Source organism: Haliotis asinina, chromosome 2, assembly GCF_037392515.1.
Source record: "Haliotis asinina isolate JCU_RB_2024 chromosome 2, JCU_Hal_asi_v2, whole genome shotgun sequence".
NCBI classification, from domain to species: Eukaryota; Metazoa; Mollusca; class Gastropoda; order Lepetellida; family Haliotidae; genus Haliotis; species Haliotis asinina.
This window is the reverse complement of record NC_090281.1, coordinates 54,697,921-54,718,008: the sequence shown is the minus strand read 5'-3', so window position 1 is coordinate 54,718,008 and position 20,088 is coordinate 54,697,921. Positions and strand designations below refer to the sequence as shown.

Here is a 20,088-nt window from a genome sequence, read left to right as displayed (position 1 = left end):
GCAAGTTCACAGTTTCAGCCACATTTTCACCACAATGCTGGTCATCTTCCCCTATTAACAATGCATCATCAAGGTATGGGGAATTTGTAAAGCCACGCTGTTGGAATGACGAAAACACCGTCTTTAAGAGTTTAGTAAAAATCCGAGGGGCAGATGTAAGCCCATTTGGCCAGCATGTAAACTGAAAAAGTTCTTTATCCCAAATGAATCGAAGATACTTTCTATCTTGGTATTTGACTGGTATAGAAAAATATGCATCCTTCAAGTCTGTTGAAGCAAAATCGCAGTTTTTGTGAACCAAACACAAAGCTGATCTAAATGTCGCCATCTTGAAATGGTGGGATTCAACCAGGTTATTAAAAATCTTCAGATTAAGGATAACCCTAAAAGTATTATCTTTCTTAACCCTGGTGAAAATATTAGAGATAAACTCTCCTTCTGACTGCTCACAGTGTTCTATTATTCTTTTGTCCAGCATGTTTAGGATTTCACTGTTGATATGTACCCTTTCGGCATCATTGAATGAAATGGGTTTAGGTGCAAACTTTTGGACAGGAAGTTCAATCAAATCAAGGGTCACTCCCTCTATACTTGACAATATCCATTTATCTGCAGTAACTCCATACCAGGGCCCCGTTTCACAAAGCTCTAGTAAGCCTAAGATCTCGTAAGTTTTCTCGTAGCCATTGTGCCTCCTATACTGTAACACAGGAGCCACGGATGCTACGAGAAAACTTACGAGATCTTAGGCTTACGAGAGCTTTGTGAAACGGGGCCCTGTTCTCTAAAAATAGACTGGTTTTCCCCGCAATATAGTTACCAGGGGTATTCCTGCAGGCTAGTTTGCCATGATGTCTCACCTCCATTGTGACCTCTCTCCTGGGGGTTTCACTTCTCATTATTGAGCAATCTCCTCTTTCTGCCGCTTGGCTAAGAAAGAGTTGCCGTTGTAGCCACAACCTCGCCCGTAAGACTTTCCTCTGTTAGTTGGAGGACGCTGACCCCTTACTATGACCATGATAAGGGCATGATTTGTGATCATATCTCTCATACGGATCATACCGGTTGGCACCTTTGCTGAACTTTTGTCCATAACCATGATGATTTATCTTCTTACCCAGCTAGGTAGATGCATGAATCTCTTTGATCCTTTTCTGCAAATCATCACCAAATAGGTACTTTGTGGAAGGCTCGGTGGGATTGGAACATAACTGTTTATATGGACCATTTAGATCTTGTTTGAAGTTATCCCTTCGTTTGACGTTGATGTCAGCATTAGCCCCTGCAAGTAGTCTGATGGTATCTGATGCCTTTTATATTGTACCAATCAAATCCAAATTACGGAGTGCATCCGTAATCTGTACTAAGGGTATCATTGCCTTCATAACAAGCCCCGGTACGTTTTGATAGTTTAGGTCCTTTGTTCTAGTGAACAATTTTGCCTGTTTCCAAATCTCTTCGTTCACACGCAGCACACAAGTGTTCAACACGATGATCGTAAATCCAGTATAGGTTGTGAAAAAAGTGAATTCTTCTGCACAGTTGTCACATGTCTTACCGATTCCAAAGCGCTAGCGTACTGATTCGTCTGAGCATCGTGCGCATCTCATGTGGTTCCGGAAGTACGGAATTGGGATGTGGAATCTATGTTAATGCTCATCACATGTCCTACATGGATTTATCTGACTGTTCCAACTACTGTGCTTATCCCCTTGTTGCCCTATTTTGATTAATTTACTTTTTTATTTCTTTTGAAATTCATTGGTATATTTTCAGTGCAAATAGACTATAGTGATGGTTGTATTCCTGGTTTTTAAATTTGTAATTAAGTCTCATCTCCTTTTTAGATATGAAAGTGGTCACAAAGTTAAGAACGAGAAAACGCTATTTCTTGAATTAGTGTGAATCGTATGATTAAGAAACATGACACATCTAAATTTTATGTTTCCCATATTCTTTTGAACTTGTAACCATGGCAGCCTCAAATTTGTTAAAATCATTAAAACTACAAATGTTCTATGATCATTGGATTTTGTTTTATTGTATCCAATAAAGAGTTATTTTTGAATGTGTTTTTTGTTGTGATTTTTGTGATGAAATAGATTGCAAACATAAAGTATAGAATTTGATATTTGTATGTAAACATGGTTATGTTATTTATATTCTGAGATAAATGCACTGAAAGTGACATGCACGAACTTGTATTGAAACAACTCATTCAATGTTCGTTGAGTTTCAGTGAAATGAAACATTTTCAAATTCAATAGCAAGCAATGGTGTTAAAACCACCAGCACCATGCTTGACTTAAATGCCCAAACACAACAGCTTAGTGCATGTGGAAAACACAACAACATAGTGCAAGTAGAAAACACAACAGCATAGAGCATGTGGGAGACAACAGCTTAGAGCATGTGGGAGACAACAGCTTAGTGCATGTGGAAAACACAACAGCTTAGTGCATGTGGAGGACAACAGCTTAGAGCATGTGGAGGACAACAGCTTAGAGCATGTGGAAGGCAACAGCATAGTGCACGTGGAGAACGTAACAGCATAGTGCACGTGGAAAACACAACAACTTAGTGCATGTGGAGGACAACAGCTTAGTGCATGTGGAGGACAACAGCTTAGAGCATGTGGAAGACAACAGCTTAGAGCATGTGGAAGGCAACAGCATTGTGCATGTGGAGAACATAACAGCATAGTGCACGTGGAAAACACAACAGCTTAGTGCATGTGGAGGACAACAGCTTAGAGCATGTGGAAGACAACAGCTTAGAGCATGCGGAAGGCAACAGCATAGTGCACGTGGAGAACATAACAGCATAGTGCACGTGGAAAACACAACAGCTTAGTGCATGTGGAGGACAACAGCTTAGAGCATGTGGAAGACAACAGCTTAGAGTATGTGGAAGGCAACAGCATAGTGCACGTGGAGAACATAACAGCATAGTGCACGTGGAAAACACAACAGCATAGTGCACGTGGAGAACATAACAGCATAGTGCATGTGGAGGACACAACAGCCCAGTGCATGTGGAAGACAACAGCTTAGTGCATGTGGAAGACAGACTTTCCACCAGTTTGTGGCAATGTTTGAATCCAATATGGTGCTGGTGTATTTCAAGACCCTTGTTTTATGCTGTTTTTGGATGTCAGAAAAGTCAGTGAGCCTGAACACCCAATCCCATTAGTTTCTTTTATGACAAGAATGGGTTGGTGAGACCAGTTCTAGCTAGGACCTGCTGCTTGTGAACCTTGTAGTAGTTAAAGTGTTGGTGAGTGGGCCTTTTCCTTTCATGTATCTTTCTTGTAATTTCAAAGTAATAGCTCTTGAAAATACTAGATCTGAGAATATATTTGAAAATGTTTTTTGATAGTTCTTAGACTAATTTTTTTTACTAATTGTGACTTGCCAACTTAGTATCTTGGAATTTCAGGACAAAAATGTAAAATAGAGAAAGACATGTTTATGAGTCGAGGTAAAACTATGTACATTTGTGAAGATGCAGCTCCAAATTATTTGGAAAATTCTGGCAATTGTAACTTATGCAGCTCACCATTTGGAGATAGGAAACATGTGTGAAAAGTACACTGTTCCTGTGGCCCCTGGCTAGTAAAAATTCATCAGCACCATAAAATAATAAATTTGCAGTGGTCATGGTGGATTTTGTATTCATATTAAATCTACAAATGTTATTTTGACCTAGTGAAATACAGACAGAAAACTAAGTATTGTCCACTGTAGTGTAATATTGTGAAGGTTTCATTCCCTGCAGAGGTGGCTGACTTGTCCTTTGTTTTGTGGAACTGTTGATACCTGGGAAAAAAATGGTTTGGAACTGGATGTTTTTGTCTGTCGTAAGTTCACATTGATTCTGTGTATTGAATATAATGAAAATGTATCCAGCAAAACCTCAAATCTGCGATTCTATTCCACATTAAATGGGAATAAATCGTACATCTACCGAAGCATCTGTAATAATGCTTTTAGAGCTGGGGTGGTTGGGCAGCCTAGTGGTTAAAGGTCACATATACTCTAATAGGGTACAAATGCAAAATCATTTGCTGACATCGTTATAAATGAAACCCCGTGATTAAAACTGCTCATTTCGATCTTTAATTACCTTAAATCGACCTTTTTGTTGACAGTGCACAATTCTCAACCGCAAACGAAATTTCAACCAATCAGAGCGGCGCGTCTCCGTGACATAATAGTGGGTATAGAAATGAGGGTCTGTGCAGTATTCATCTACATTTCAGGGGTTTGTACAAACCTGAAATCGCGAAAGCTGTTGAAAAAAAATGAAAACTATATGTTCTCACAATCTACTATCATTTAGTTTAGTCTCCTGCTTTGCCTAGTTTTTGAGTTACAACCCTTGTTTTCATAGACGATTCTGTCAAAATCCCTTGGTGTCGCTAGGTTGTAATCCGTGTTTGTCGTTATTTCTCATTATTCACTTGATGCTCAGTTAATGAATTTGTGACAGGTATAATTAGTGGTAACGCCACTTAGATTACCCGGCAAAGGCCCCCATTTGTCATTTCTTTTGTCTGGATCGATCAAAGGATTAGCCGATAACACGCTGATTGATTAATTAGTTTTATGGGGATTTAAATGGGGGATTTGTCAAAAGGTAGTGTCTATGTATGTACATTTACTATTCTATACTGAATACACGCTGTCGTGTCTGTGTCTATGTAAAAACAACATCCTTCTTTCAAAGGATTAACCGGCAATACATTGATTGATTGCTCATTATTGGCTAAGTAAATAACTTTTTAAAAAGAATAATGCACATTATGCAATTAGTTGCCAGGTGTGCTATCTTGGGTGACCAATGAAACTATGCAGCAATGTGAAAAAACCTGAAACGATGCATCACGTTTTCTTATATTAGACTGTTAAAAGACACATCACTTGGGAAATCTGCAGATGAATTATGTATCACTTGTTTTTGTGGATATTGATGGTAATAGCCTGACATTGCTCCTATAACTTTAATTTTAATATTTGCATTTTTGTTTTTAATAAGTTGTCGTAGCTTTCAACAGAATCATTGTTTTCGTCGTTAAGTGTAATGATGCAGACGACATACACTAGGGCGTGCATGCGAATTATGATTCATATAGGAAAACTATGAAATGTCTAGATATTACATTCCTGTTATACATTCGCAGATCGCGTCTTCTTATTAAGTTTCAAAATGCATGCGAGTATGATTATATAGTAATTAGGATTATGAGACCAAGTATAAAGACGTATATTGACAAGCGTCTACATACTGGTGAGTGAACATTACAAACCAAGTAAATTTAACAAGTAAAGACATTTATCGCGCAGTATTTTCACTTCGACCCAGACCTCGCTTAGGTTATGTTACAGGATGTGTCATGCAAACTCCTTTTGGTAGTGATTCAAATACATATTTATGTAGTTTTGATTTTCTAACTTAATGAGAACAAACCATACATAATCTCATTAATTCAAATGGATTTGACTTCACGATTTTCAAAAATGGCGGTGCCCTGTCTTGGGATGAATGCTGTTTAAGTTTGTTTTCACCGACTTACAAAGGGACAATTACTTTCTACTGGTAGTAAAATATGTATTTTATTGATGGACAATAGGATTTTGCATGACATTGCTCATAACATAACAATTTCACTCTTGGAAGTGATGTAGAGGTCAATATAACATTGCTTGCAATATAAATGTCACTTCGACCCCACCTTGCTTCCTTGGAAGAAGTCCTTATGTTAAAAGTTGTGTCATGCAAAATCCTTTTGGCCATGATTCAAATGCATATTTAACTACCAGTTAAAAGTAGTTTTGATTTTCTAACTTGATGAGAACAAATCATAATCTCAATAATTCTAACAGACTTTAGTCCGTGACTTCACGATTTTCAAAGATGACGGCACCCTGTCTGCGGATGAATGCTATTTAAGTTTGTTTTCATCGACTTACAAAATCAGAATTACTTTCTACTGGTAGTAAAATATGTATTTTATTGATGGATATTAGGATTTTACATGACATTGCTCATAACATAACAATTTCACTCTTGGAATCGGTCAATATAAGGGGTCAATGTAATATTACTTACGATAATGTTGTCACTTCGAACACAACCTCGTTTCCGAGGAAGAAAGCGTCATATCCATGCAAAATCCTTTTGGTCAGCAATGTGTAGTAAGCAGTCTTGATTTTATAAACTCGATGAAACTTGACCTCCATTTTCTATCCTGGAGGCGTGGTTGAGGGCGAATCATCCGATTTAGTATACACCACAGGCTTCCACAAAGCTCACTTCGCACACACTAACAACCAATTTAAGCACAAACTACGGAGTCTGGTGGAAATCTGTGCATAGTGTCACCATCACCCGACCCCAAGGAACAATTGACGGCAACACAACAATTCGGTATGTCTTTGGTGAAGTCGAGAAATCAGCTAAATGACGAGCTTTGTACACATTTTCTATGCATTCAACGGGAAACCATTCCTTCTATGACATCACTGTAGGGCTGTGGCGACAGAGTTACGTGATCTGTCTGCGGTTTCATTTACGGGCGAGAGAGAAGCAGACGGCTTTTTCGCAACTTTTAAGCGTTTGGTATTAATTAACCACAAGTTTTTTTTCGAAAAAATAGTGTTTCGTTTATGACTAACCAAAAGTCTTTCATATACAGTGATAAAAAGAGTACCATAAAATTGAGTTTAGTGGTCCTTTAAAGCTGTCTTGTCGAAGACCTTGGTTTGATTCCCCAGACGGGTACATATACTACAAAGTGTCAAGTCTGTTTCTGGTGTTCCTCACCTTGATAATTCTTGAATATTGCTAAAAGTGGCATAAAAGTAAAATAAGTACCTTACTTTTACAGCCCAAATCATGCTAGCTGATAAATATCACTCACTGCAGGGGTTGGGAAAGTGAACTTTGACAATGGGTCATTTTCAGATGTATTAGCCATTTTCTCAATTTAGAATGGGCCACTGCACTTGTATCAATAGTAAACTTCAAAATTATAATGGGACATTTTTTATTCTTCTCTAATATGCAAATGGGCCCATGGCCACTGCTTTCCTAATCCCTGCACTGATATAGATGGATGTTCAGTCAGTGCAGTGTTTTGTGCGTTGTTCACAAATAAGTTGTGGCTTATGAGATGCTACCCAAGTCATAAAGCTCAGGTGAGATTGTATCCATAGCAGTACATTGGTGCAGGAGGTGTACAATAAGGGAGACCCCACTTTTTCCTTCTCACTCAACAACCAAAACTAACAAAATATTTAATATTCAACTATTCAACTTCTATTGCAAACTACCCATGATGATTAGAGCAAATAAGCCGCCGAAAATATATGTCACTATCTAACAATTTTCATTTGCTTAAAAATGGTGTGTGAGTTTAATTTTACACCACACTATTTCAGCAGTGTACCAGCTGTATGGTGGTAGTCTGTCAATAGTTGAATCTGGACCAGATAATCAAGTGATCAACCGTATGAGCATCGTTCTATGTAATTTGGATACAATATCTTTGTATCAATTGGTATCCTTCCTCATGGGCTAATGGGATTGGGTGGTCATTGTTGCTGGCTTGGTTAACTCATGATGTTGATCACTGGATTGTCTGTTCAAGACATTATTATTTACTGTGTGCCTCCATATTGTAAGAATATTGCTGAGTGTGGTGTCAAACAACAAATAAAACAAACTAAAACATCAACCAAACTAATATTTGAAATTTTGCAAATGTTGCAGATGATGATGAATATCCCTTTGTTTCAGACATCCTTTGAATATGGCGTGCTGTCGCTGACAACCCACAGACTACTATGGAGAGACCATCGAAACAGAGTGAGCATAACCGCCTTTCATATCTGGCATTTGACATGTGACATCAATGTCTGGATGGCTTACTTTGCCTATTAAGGAATTATCCATGATTCAGAACTATGTCCCATGGGGGAACTAATGTGCAAATAAGTTGTATTGATACTTTTTACGAGTAGCTTGATCATGTATTCAGTTCATTAATTATGGTAATTTAAGTTAAAAACACTTCTTTTTGGCACTGTTTTCAGTGAAGCAAAGGCAATTTGACCAAACAAGCACGCTCGTTATTAACTTTAATTAAGAATATCTTATATCCCTGTTTTTGTAAGTTTTCAGACATTTATTTCATACATAGGATAGTAGTCTGGCATCTTAGCAGGTTTAGATAAATCCCTGTTTTACCAAACAACTACTAGATTTAATTCATTGGCTGTACAATGGAACCATCAAGATGGTTCTTAATGTTCACTTTTCTCATCACCTTCCAAAGATGGTAGCCTGTTGGTTAAAGAGTTTGCTTATCACACTGAACAGTGGTTCAACATCCAATACAGGTACTATGTGTGAAGCCCATTTCTGGTATCTTCAGCATTATTACTGGAATAATGCTTGAAGCAATGTAAAGAGAGTGTTCTCACTCTCTCATTCATTCATTCCTTTGCTCCTCTCCTCACTCGTGCACTCAGCTTATCTGAGGAAGCTGAACTGAGTGTTTCTGTTACAGAACTGTGTAGTTGCACTCCCACTTGCTCTTGTGGTCTATTTGGAAGAGCAGGCTTCAGGCTTTGCCAAAAGGTATGTTGACAGTCACGACTGGCTTATAATTATAACTGTTTAGTGAGTAGTGAAACCTGTGTCATCGATGTTATCTTGGTAAAAAGTGAGGATCTTAGAATATGGTGTTCAGTCACTAATGTTTGATATATGTGTCCAAACCTTTATTCAACTTTTATGCCTCTTAAAGGTGCTGGAGTACACTAGTGGTTAAAGCTTTTGCTTATTACATTGAAGAGCTGGGTTCGATTTCCCATATGGGTACATTGTGTGAAGCCATTTGTGGGGTCTCCCTTACTCCCCAATCCCATTATGATGTTATGCTGTGTGGCTAAGAGTGGCATAAAACTGAACTCACTTTAAATGAATTATGATTATGCTTCAGTCATTCATTTTAACAGTGTTTTTGTATTAGGTATGTTGTGACATAACTGGAGCAAGTTTTCAGAAACTCAGATCAATACTAGGTGCTGATGATGTTGATAGAATTATAGATGATGTCTCCAACTGTTTCAGTGCGAAGATCATCGTCCATCTGAGCCAGGCTCCTCCCAACAAGCCATCTGGTCCCACCTCCCACAGCCCACACAGCTTCATCCGATTGTCCTTCAGGGAGGCTGGCCAGAAGGAGGTCAGTGCCAACCAGCGGCAGTGTTCTGAATAAAACAGGAGTTTCCTTGAGTATACCACAGACAAAGATAATGCACACTAGAGGTGTGACAATACCTAAAATTCGCGATACGATATGTATCATGAGAATAACTCAAATTCACAATACGATATGTATCATGATATCTTGGAACGATACGATTAGTTATTTTCTTTAAAAACATGTATTTTGATATCAAGTAACAGTGTAAATTTTGACGTAACCATAAATTTCTAGATCTTGGTTAGAATTAAGTGAGTCTGGACCAGACAGTCCAGAGAGCCACATCCCGAGCATCTATCTGCACAAATGGGATAGGATGACTAGTGTCAATCGAGTCAGTAAGCCTGACCACCTCGTCTTGTTAGTCACCTCTTACGACAAGTATGGGATTGCTGAAGACCAATTCTAACCCTAATGCTGTCTCTGTAGTGGAATATACCTGAACCTTAACACTCCCCAATACTGTAAATTGTAGAATTAATGTTCCTTGAATTACATCTGAATTATCTAGTACTGTGAAATTTACTTAAATCGTGCTTCCTTTAAACTTCAAGAAATATTCAACAAATGATAAAACTGAGACTGAAGACTTGGAACTTAAAAATGTAGTAGGGTTGATATTTTTTATGTCATTTGCAGCCTTCACAAAGTTGACTTTTAACTGCTTGATTTCTTTTGATGGTAATTCTAGTAAAGGTTCTGGAAATTTGCCAGGTTAATAGTGTATCAGCTCAGGTATGGACTGGAGGTACTGACATGTACATGTGGATTTCTTTGCTAGTTTTTCCGGCGTTTCCAGGCCGAGTTGGAACAGAAGAGATGGGAACAGAAAGTGCAACCTGCGGCAGCCCTTCCATCGGTGAGATTAGATTGCATAAAACTGATTAGATTTTTCTCGGGGACATTTTTACAAAAGTGACGAGGACAGTAGGACTTTATTTTTAATTTTTGATAGAAAAAAAGCGATGAGGGAGGAACACATTTCTGTTTTTTCTCCCTCAGAAACACAGCTTGGGAAATTTAGCATGTGTTAATGAGTTACAGATTCAGTCGCACATGCTCTTACAGACACTTATTCTTCTGGGGAAAAAATGGATCATTGGCTAGCAGCCAAGTCAAAACTATATTTACTAAATGGCCATAAAAAATTGTTATGTACACAAATAAAAGTGATGTGCTTATGCCTGAGAAACATTTCACCTTATTTATTTAGTCTTACAGTTTACAGCATGTTGCACACTATACATAGCTTTGTTTAACTCCACACTTGTTGGTATTCCAGCTATACGACATTGGTCTGTAGGTACCTTGTGCCTGAACCAGACGATCCAGTGATTTACATCATGAGATTATAGTTGTTTTGGTATATGTTGACTTCAAAGTATTGCATACTCCATGTAGCTTTCTTTGTTGTTTAATTCCACACTTATTGGTATACCAGCTGTATGACTGTGGTCTGTAAATACTTGTGTCTGAACCAGACAATCCAGTGATTTACATCATGAGATTATAGTTGTTTTGGTATATGTTGACTTCAAAGTATTGCACACTCCATGTAGCTTTCTTTGTTGTTTAATTCCACACTTATTGGTATACCAGCTGTATGACAGTGGTCTGTAAATACTTGTGTCTGAACCAGACAATCCAGTGATCGACATGCATTTTGTCTCACTTTTTAAGTCTGTTACTGTCATGTTGCTTCAGCTGCCTCGTCACCGCCCTGGCATTGTCGGCATTGAGAGATCCATACAGAAGAAGCACCATGAAACTAACAAAAACATTTCTGTGGCATTCGAAGATCTCAGTAAACTCATTGAAAAGGTTTGTCTTTACTTTGATCTGTTCATGTTTTACTAGATGTCTTTATGCAAGGTGTCGTGTGTAGAAGGGCAGTGTCATATTTGTGTGTATTGTTTATAAATAAGCCTTGATATACATGTGGTCTAGTCCATTACATGGATATGGTATAATCCTTTACACTTATTTTTCCAGGCTAAAGAAATGGTTCTTTTGTCAAGAACAATAGCCACGAAGATCAAGGACAAACAAGGGGACATAACTGAAGATGAAGTAAACAGTTCATTTAAGCCAACCACCTTTGAAAAAAGAAAGACACTTAACCTTTTACATATTAGGTTTTGTAGGAGTTTTAGTGGGAAAACATGCTCTACTGTGATTAAATCACAGCTATCTCCCTCGACATCCCAGGATTTGCCATGAGATCAGTTTACAGATTGACAAGGTTATGATTTTTGGTTGTTACAGTGTTGGTGGATGTGGAATTAAGCATCTGTGCCCTGCAATTTGGCCCACCAACTCAGCTTGACATATGCTGTTGTGTTGCTGTAGAAATCTTTTGTGATATGAAATATGAACTCTCTCACCAACCGGAAATACTGGTCTTAATTACCTTTGATCCCAGTTTATATGATAATTCACTTAGTGATAATTAGAATCTAGTCAGGAAGAAAAAAATTTGATGTTACAGACAGTGAAGTTCAAGTCGTATCTGCTGAGTATGGGCATCCCGAACCCTGTGACGAGGGAGACACATGGGACTGGGGACAAGTACTACGTAGAGCTGGCAAAACAACTTGTCTCAGTGTTGGAGAAACCTGTAGAGGTAAGACCAACCAGCACACTGGTTTGCAGTGGTTAAGTTGAATATTAGTCTAGACCTACGTTCTGTCAAATTTTGGCAGAGGGCTTGATGTTACTGGATCAGAATTTTGTCAAGAGAATCAAAATGGTAATAAACCTAATACCTTCATTTGAACACAGATAGGTTGGGTAGCCCGTGTTCAATCCATCTCCTGCAAGAAATTACCTTTAGGACAACAGTTCTGTATCTCATGCTTGTAGAACTTAAGCGTTTGTGATGTAAGCGGGTACATTGCAGGTGATGATAGTACCAGTTATTCATGATTCCTTAGATGAATGTTGAAAATGCATTATATTTGTAAACTGTAAAAGTGCATTGCCATTCTTTTAGAATAAAGCTGTGAATCTAATGAAATCTTGTGATTGATGTGCATGGTTGTGTAAATGAATAATGGCTGTTTGCAGGAAGCAGGTGACTGATGCTCATTATTTTGTATTTGAGTGATGGCTGTTTGCAGGAGGCTGGTGGGATGATGACCTTGACTGATGTCTACTGTCGTGTGAACAGAGCCAGAGGAATGGAGGTGGGTTCATGGTTTGCAGTAGAACAGGACCTCAGCACCTTATGCTCTGTCACCCTTATCTCGATTGAGGGAATAACAGGTACCTAGTAACCTATACTCTGTCTCCCATATATGGGATACATTAACACCACTAAAGGGAATCCATGGTCAGATTCAATGATTATGCTCGAAATAATCTCTAGTGATCAGGGCCCCTATTCTCTATATTCTATTATAGGTGTCCTACCTTATTCTCGAAAAGTATCCTAGTGCTAGGATATCCTAACTTAGGACAAATACTAGGATAGGTTCTGACTTATCCTAAGTCCATCTCAGTGGAAATAAACATGGTGTGGTACTTGGTTGTTCACCAATGTTGACGTTGTGAAAACTTAATTACAGCTGAATTTACAACAGCACACAGTTTTTATGAGTTCAGAAGATTTTTTGAGTTTATATCATCAATTTATCAGTTGTGAATAAGAATTTACTTGTTGCAATGCACATATTCTTTAGATCTACAACAAATATTTATTTTTATTCTTACCTCATTCTATCCGTTTTTATTCACTAGCTGGGATCAGTTACTCAACGTAAGACATGGATAGGATCGTTTCGAAAATGGGTCTTATCTTAACAGTAGGATGTCATAACTCCTGTCCTAACTAGTTAGGATCTGTCTTAGCTGGGACGCTTTCGAGAATAGGCACCCAGGAATTATCAATCTACAATGTTTATGAACAAACCAGGGCTGTAATGTGGCTTCAGATTCTTTGATGTGAGCAATGCAATTAGTCTTTTCCCTGTGAAATAATGTTGATAAGACTGTGGACAGTAATTCCCTCTTGTGAAATAATCTGTATGTCCTAGAGCTTGTTTTTCAGTGATGGTGTTGTGTATATCCAAGAGCTTGTTTTGCATTGATGGTGTTGTGTATGTCCTAAAGCTTGTTTTGCAGTGATGATGTTGTGTATGTCCTAAAGCTTGTTTTGCAGTGATGGTGTTGTGTATGTCCGAGAGCTTGTTTTGCAGTGATGGTGTTGTATATGTCCAAGAGCTTGTTTTGCAGTGATGGTGTTGTGTATGTCCTAAAGCTTGTTTTGCAGTGATGGTGTTGTGTATGTCCGAGAGCTTGTTTTGCAGTGATGATGTTGTGTATGTCCTAAAGCTTGTTTTTCAGTGATGGCGTTGTGTATGTCCAAGAGCTTGTTTTGCAGTGATGATGTTGTGTATGTCCTAAAGCTTGTTTTGCAGTGATTGTGTTGTGTATGTCCTAGAGGTTGTGTTGCAGTGATGGTGTTGTGTATGTCCTAAAGCTTGTTTTGCAGTGATGGTGTTGTGTATGTCCTAAAGCTTGTTTTGCAGTGATGGTGTTGTGTATGTCCGAGAGCTTGTTTTTCAGTGATTGTGTTGTGTATATCCAAGAGCTTGTTTTGCAGTGATTATGTTGTGTATGTCCTAAAGCTTGTTTTGCACTGATTGTGTTGTGTATGTCCTAGAGGTTGTGTTGCAGTGATGGTGTTGTGTATGTCCTTGAGTTTGTTTTGCAGTGATTATGTTGTGTATATCCTAGAGCTTGTTGTACAGTGATGGTGGTGTATATGTCCTAGAGCATGTTTTTCAGTGATGGCGTTGTGTATGTCCAAGAGCTTGTTTTGCAGTGATGATGTTGTGTATGTCCTAAAGCTTGTTTTGCAGTGATTGTGTTGTGTATGTCCTAGAGGTTGTGTTGCAGTGATGGTGTTGTGTATGTCCTTGAGCTTGTTTTACAATGATTATGTTGTGTATGTCCTAAAGCTTGTTTTGCAGTGATGGTGTTGTGTATGTCCGAGAGCTTGTTTTTCAGTGATTGTGTTGTGTATATCCAAGAGCTTGTTTTGCAGTGATTATGTTGTGTATGTCCTAAAGCTTGTTTTGCACTGATTGTGTTGTGTATGTCCAGGAGGTTGTGTTGCAGTGATGGTGTTGTGTATGTCCGAGAGCTTGTTTTTCAGTGATTGTGTTGTGTATATCCAAGAGCTTGTTTTACAATGATTATGTTGTGTATATCCTAGAGCTTGTTGTACAGTGATGGTGGTGTATATGTCCTAGAGCATGTTTTTCAGTGATGGTGTTGTGTATATCCAAGAACTTGTTGTGCAGTGATGGTGTTGTGTATGTTGCAGCTGCTGTCTCCAGAGGACCTGCTGCATGCCTGTGAACTGATGGAGCTCCTCAAGCTGCCTGTCAGGTAATCTCAGAAAGCTGGGCGGAACAAATGGGCGCTGTTACTCATCACAGTAATACCCAGGTTGCTTTTCCAGATATTCTGCAGCTGATAGTGGCATTAGCATAGAAAGAGATACCTTCTCAACGTAGTGGGGATTTTATCTTGTCAATAGAGCCCAAATTTTGAAGTATAGTGTCAGATATATAGAAACTTTGCATACTGGATGACCTGCATGTGATGAGAAATATACAGCATATAAAAAGCTTGATAAGTTTTCATGAGACACTGAATTTTTGTTACCAATATATTGTGGTAAAATATGCACTGTATTCCAGTATAATAACTGGTCTTTTGTATCAGACTGCCCATGTTTTTTAGTCAATGTAGCATTGAAATTTACATTGTGAATTTACTTCACTTTGTGAATTTCCTGTTGATACTTTTTTTTCGCACCAGACCTTTGTCTGTAGAGTGAGAGATTTTAATGACCATGCATGTTTGTGATTTGTTCTTTTGTCTGTGGATGGATTAATGCATTGAAAGGTGCATAGATTGATGGTATTCAATCACTACTGAGTAAAGATCTTGTGTAAGTGTTTGGTTTGTGTTCCCAACAGACTGAGGACATTTGACAGTGGAGTAATGGTGTTGCAGTCCAAAAGTCAGAATGAAGAGGAGGTTATCACAAAGACAAGCTCCCTGGTGAGTGTGATTTAGAAATACCATCACTAGAGAAAATCTAATGTGCATCACTTTAGGGTTTTCTCCATTTTGGCATTTGTGTGATTGAAATACTTAAAAAATCAAATTCTCTGATTTCTATGTAACCTAGAGAATCAAACAAGATGGTCTGTGTCAACTAAATGATCAACTCAAACCCATAATAGTCCTCAGTATCCATGCTTGTTGTAAGAAGGGATTTTTGTCATCAAGTCCTCATATCACGGATTGTTGTTCATGGTATCAATCACTTGTCTTGTCGAGACTTGCAGATTATTTGCAGACTGCCATCACATAACTAACATGTTTCTGGGCGTAGTGTTAAACAACAAATCCCCCAAATCTAATTATTTCAGCATATTGGCTTGGTAATATTCACCTTGTTTAAATGTGTAATGTTAAATCAGTATGTGAAGAGAAAACAGACAGCTGTCAATTAGACAGTATACTTGGCAGAAGGATGACTCCATGTTAGAGATTACTTGTGTCAGTGTATGAATAGGATAGAGGTTGCATATTGCCAGTTGAAGCCACACCTTTAGAAGTGACATGCTTTACCCTGAAGCTAAAGATTCAGAAATTTAGACAGAGGTCCTGTCTGCTGTTAACCATTCACAGATATGTTTATGAAATAGAACCATCAACCTGCAGCCTGGCATAAACACTTAACTTTTTGCCAGGGTGCGGCGGCACTTAGTGGTTAAAGGGTTCGTTTGTCACACCAGAGAGAAGGGTTCAATTCCCTGCATGGGCACAATGTGTGTTGCCCTTATCTGCTGCTCCTTGCAGTGACATTCCTAGAATATTGCTAGAAGCATCGTAAGACTAAACTCACTCACCCTTTCCTGATTGTGGTGAAGGTAACAACCTACTTCTATTCTGCTCCTATTCAAACCCCCAACCCCCAACCCCCCAGCACTTGATCTTGTTGTCACATTGTCACCTATACAATTTAGTCTTCATCTTCTCTAGTGTCAGAAGTATCATGCAGCTCTGTGATAGTCTGTTTATGATGTACAGGTTGAAGAAAAGGGCTCCCTGACAGCTGAGGATCTGGCGAAACTGGTTGGCGTCTCTGTGATACTCGCTAAAGAAAGGTGAGATTCAACAATACCCAGTTACTTGTTCATTTGGAAACAATTGTGAATTACAGAACCTAAGAAGGGTAAGCTTGATAGCATGGGTTAACACCAAATCTAACCTGTTCATGGGCTTATAGCCAGGTTAAAATGAAGGTGACCTTCTGTGCCTTGTTTTCTTTGTCGCTTTCCTTCTGCCCACATTTTTTCTGAAGTTATGCAGAGCAGTGCAGTGAAAAACTAAGAAAGTGATGTGGATGGAATTAAATTAATATTTTTATCATTCAAAATATTGTTTGACTTTCAGTCATGTTAATGCACTGTATATTGCTGAGTGCTGCATTAATCAGTATTCTACAACTTTCCACAACTGAACTGAACTTGGTTTTTTTTTCAGATTATTACTAACAGAAAAGGTTGGAGGAATATGTCGAGACGAAACTGTAGAGGGGCTGAAGTTTTTTCCTAATTTATTCCTCACACAGCCTGTGTGACTGTTTTCATGATACTGGTGATGTAAATATTTTCTATGTTGTTAGTATTGATCAGGTGTTGCTTCAAATACACGCTGAGATGGGCAAGTTGTTTCTTTTGATTTAGAACAACATGCTACACTTAAGTCGGACTGGAACTAATGTTTCTGCCTGGCGAACTAGTCAACAAATAATTTAATAAACAATTCTACCATATGAATACACAATATGAAAGTGGTTATATGTAACAATGTACATTTGGTATTATACTTTCTCAGTAGAGTAAAGATTGTAGTACTGTTTTTTTGTTGAGTCCCATCTGAGATTTGTACCAACACACTCACAGCAAGGCATCTAATTGCCAGTTCACATATTCAGTCTCTTGTGTAATCCGAAATATGGCATTGATATTACTAAAGGGGCTTGTACTGCTACAAACTGCCATCAAGGTATGTACAAGCCCCTGTGTTTAATTGTAAAGGTATCTTGGACTGGCAGTTTTTTAGGGGCAGTGGGGTAGCCTAGTGGTAAAGCATTCACTTGTCACACCTAAGACTCGGGTTCAAATCCCCACATGGGTACAATGTGTGATGCCCATTTCCGGTATCCCTCACTATGACATTGCTGTGTGTTGCTAAACTCGGCATGAAACTAAACCCACTCACTCTCACTGGTAGTTTCTTCAAGCTATAATCATCCATATGGGTAGAATCAGCTGGCAGCCTTCACTCGTAATGAGCATTGATAAAGGTGACATTGTTCAAGAACCCAGTATTATCGTTTTCTTGTAAGTCCAGGGGAAGCAACTCCACAACTCATAGCACATTAGACAATGAGCATGTGCACACCCTCAACACCATTGGGGGATACTGGGGAAGTTCAAGGATTTCCTTCTCTTCTTTCCTCCTCCTCCCCTCAATGACTAAAGACTGCATTGCAGTTAATGTTGCATTGACAGAGCCAAGTCGAACTCCCAGAATGAACACCCACTTTGAACTAATACATGAATTATTATGACCAGAACATGCTGATATAAGCTTGCTCCTTATCAATAACAGATACACAAAATTGTGCAATATAATTGTCTAATAAAGTTTGTGTTTCCAAGAATGTATTTCCTGTGTGTTTCTTAGTAAATAGTGTCTTTCTTTTGCCACCATGACCTCTTCTTGAGTCGAGTGGATGGAGGGTGTGCTTTGAGTAGGGATGGCCATTGTTTCAAGCTTCAGCCAGAAAGGATGACGTTTGTTTAAAGGTGGTATAGTTGTTACATTCGCGTGTTCTGGACTTCAGTTGTATAAAATAATGGCTAATTCCTGGGTGGATGCACTGTGTATGTTGGGGATATCATGGTTATTCTGTATAGGAGAAAACACGCCTCCGAGGTTTTGGTAGACAACGTAAAACCGGAGTGGGAGGGATTTCCCGACGCCGATGGTTTTACTTTGTCTACCAAAACCGAGGAGAAGTGTTTTCTCTAACGTATATACCGTCAACGATGGGTAATTACAATGTAGACGATCATTTAATGAAGCTACATAACAATAACAGAGGTGCGTGTAAAATCTATTTAATGACAGTAACTCTAAGTAGATAATTTAACCCCTTTATCACCGTCGACCCAGTGGCCGTGCGGTATAGCGTCTGCCTGCGGATGAGAGAATTGCGGTTCCAATCACGCTTCGGGATGCCTTTGTATTGTGGGGTTAATCTTGAACGATATTTTCCAGTTGATTTCAAACACTCATGTATCATTTGAATGTTGATGTTCATATAAAGTTAGGAAAAGTAAACCCTGGGAAGTGGTCTTACTAACGAAAAGTAAAACTTTGGAAGCGGTCTTACTTACGAAAAGTAAAACCTGTCCCTCCAAAACAAAAACCTCAAATGCGCTTATTCTGGGAAAACAAGAGATGACCTAATATATCGTGGGAAGCACACTTTAGGTTTATTTAACGCAGCCTGGTATCCATGGGGTATAAACTAATAGTTCTGCCTGGTACAAGCGACCACATACGCATACATGGAGATCAGTTTTCACCTTAGCTCATCTAAACGTGTTTGATATATCGGGAAGCTGTTTGAGCAGTAGGTGTTCCAAATGTGTAGTCTCACAGAAGCTAAATCAAGGTCGAGACATGCACAGGTCATTTCCACTTTTCAAGTTTGCCCAGCATCCTCCGCGAGTCTTCCATTGAACTGATTTCTAGTAAACATCTTCCCGCCTGGACCATTCAAGGGCAAGATTGACATACCCTTTCCTACCAGACCAAACCAAAATTTGTTTTGCGACAGGTTATAGGAAGAGGCAAGTCCTCACGTATGACCCAAGAGTACATCAATGTTAAGTTCAATGAGACAATTCTATTGCCATTGTGTATTCTATTACCATTTCTCAGCCGCTTACGTTTAAATGTGGTGAGATTTTAGTAAATATGTAGTGAATAATGGCGCATCGTTTCTCGTGATATTGAACGTTTAGACATTATCATCCAGACTGTGCTTCATCGTTCTCTAGTTCGCTCATCTCACCGAAGACTCGGACTCGATTTCGTATATGGGTAGCCCAGTTTTTGTTGTCCCCTGTCGTGATAATGCTCAAATATTGCAAAAGGCGGCGTTCTCTAAATATTACCACTTGGAACCAGTAAATAAAGCAATGAACTCGAATGTGCCCTTATTTGTCTCATAATTTGATGACGCTGGAATCAGTCTCTGATGGAATCAGAACGAAAGGAGCTAAGTTTGGCTGTATCCCTTTCTCCTCATATTTTGTGCAGATTGTGACAATCCCTTTTTTCATGACGCCAGTTATTTCTTTTTAAAGAATGGAAAAACAACATTTGGTAAAATAGCTCTTATGTTCCAAGAAAGATTTTGTTTAGTTCAATCGCCAGCTGATAACAATGCTATGATATTTTTAAGTGTCATTTCTCATGGAGGGACATATGACGGTGAATAGGTAAACGGCATACCATCACCTGACATGGGAAGAAACCCTATTCGTGTACCCACTTTGTGAACGGTGCTTACAGTATATGGAAAATACAGTTTGACTAGACAGGTTTACGACCATTTGTGAAACACGACATGGAACCTACATTGATCAGTACATTTGGAGATGGACATCCAATGTGAAATATGTGATCTTGAGGCTGTGAATAATTTT

The 20,088-nt window shown here is 38.7% G+C and overlaps 2 protein-coding genes across 2 annotated transcripts in view; one reads left to right on the top strand and one right to left on the bottom strand.

The window, feature by feature from the left end:
• LOC137273954 (vacuolar protein-sorting-associated protein 36-like) overlaps window positions 1-18,033 on the top strand; it is a 30,464-nt gene extending 12,431 nt beyond the window's left edge. Inside the window, exons 2-13 of the mRNA XM_067806880.1 lie at window positions 7,801-7,869; window positions 8,573-8,643; window positions 9,139-9,253; window positions 10,056-10,133; window positions 10,979-11,095; window positions 11,267-11,344; window positions 11,763-11,897; window positions 12,394-12,459; window positions 14,604-14,668; window positions 15,265-15,349; window positions 16,388-16,464; window positions 16,844-18,033. Of these exons, the coding sequence (XP_067662981.1) occupies window positions 7,801-7,869; window positions 8,573-8,643; window positions 9,139-9,253; window positions 10,056-10,133; window positions 10,979-11,095; window positions 11,267-11,344; window positions 11,763-11,897; window positions 12,394-12,459; window positions 14,604-14,668; window positions 15,265-15,349; window positions 16,388-16,464; window positions 16,844-16,940 (1,053 nt within the window). The 3' untranslated portion in view covers window positions 16,941-18,033. The remainder of the gene's footprint in view (window positions 1-7,800; window positions 7,870-8,572; window positions 8,644-9,138; window positions 9,254-10,055; window positions 10,134-10,978; window positions 11,096-11,266; window positions 11,345-11,762; window positions 11,898-12,393; window positions 12,460-14,603; window positions 14,669-15,264; window positions 15,350-16,387; window positions 16,465-16,843) is intronic.
• LOC137273959 (uncharacterized) overlaps window positions 1-20,088 on the bottom strand; it is a 230,421-nt gene that overhangs the window by 19,005 nt on the left and 191,328 nt on the right. The gene's annotated exons all lie outside the window — the stretch shown is intronic.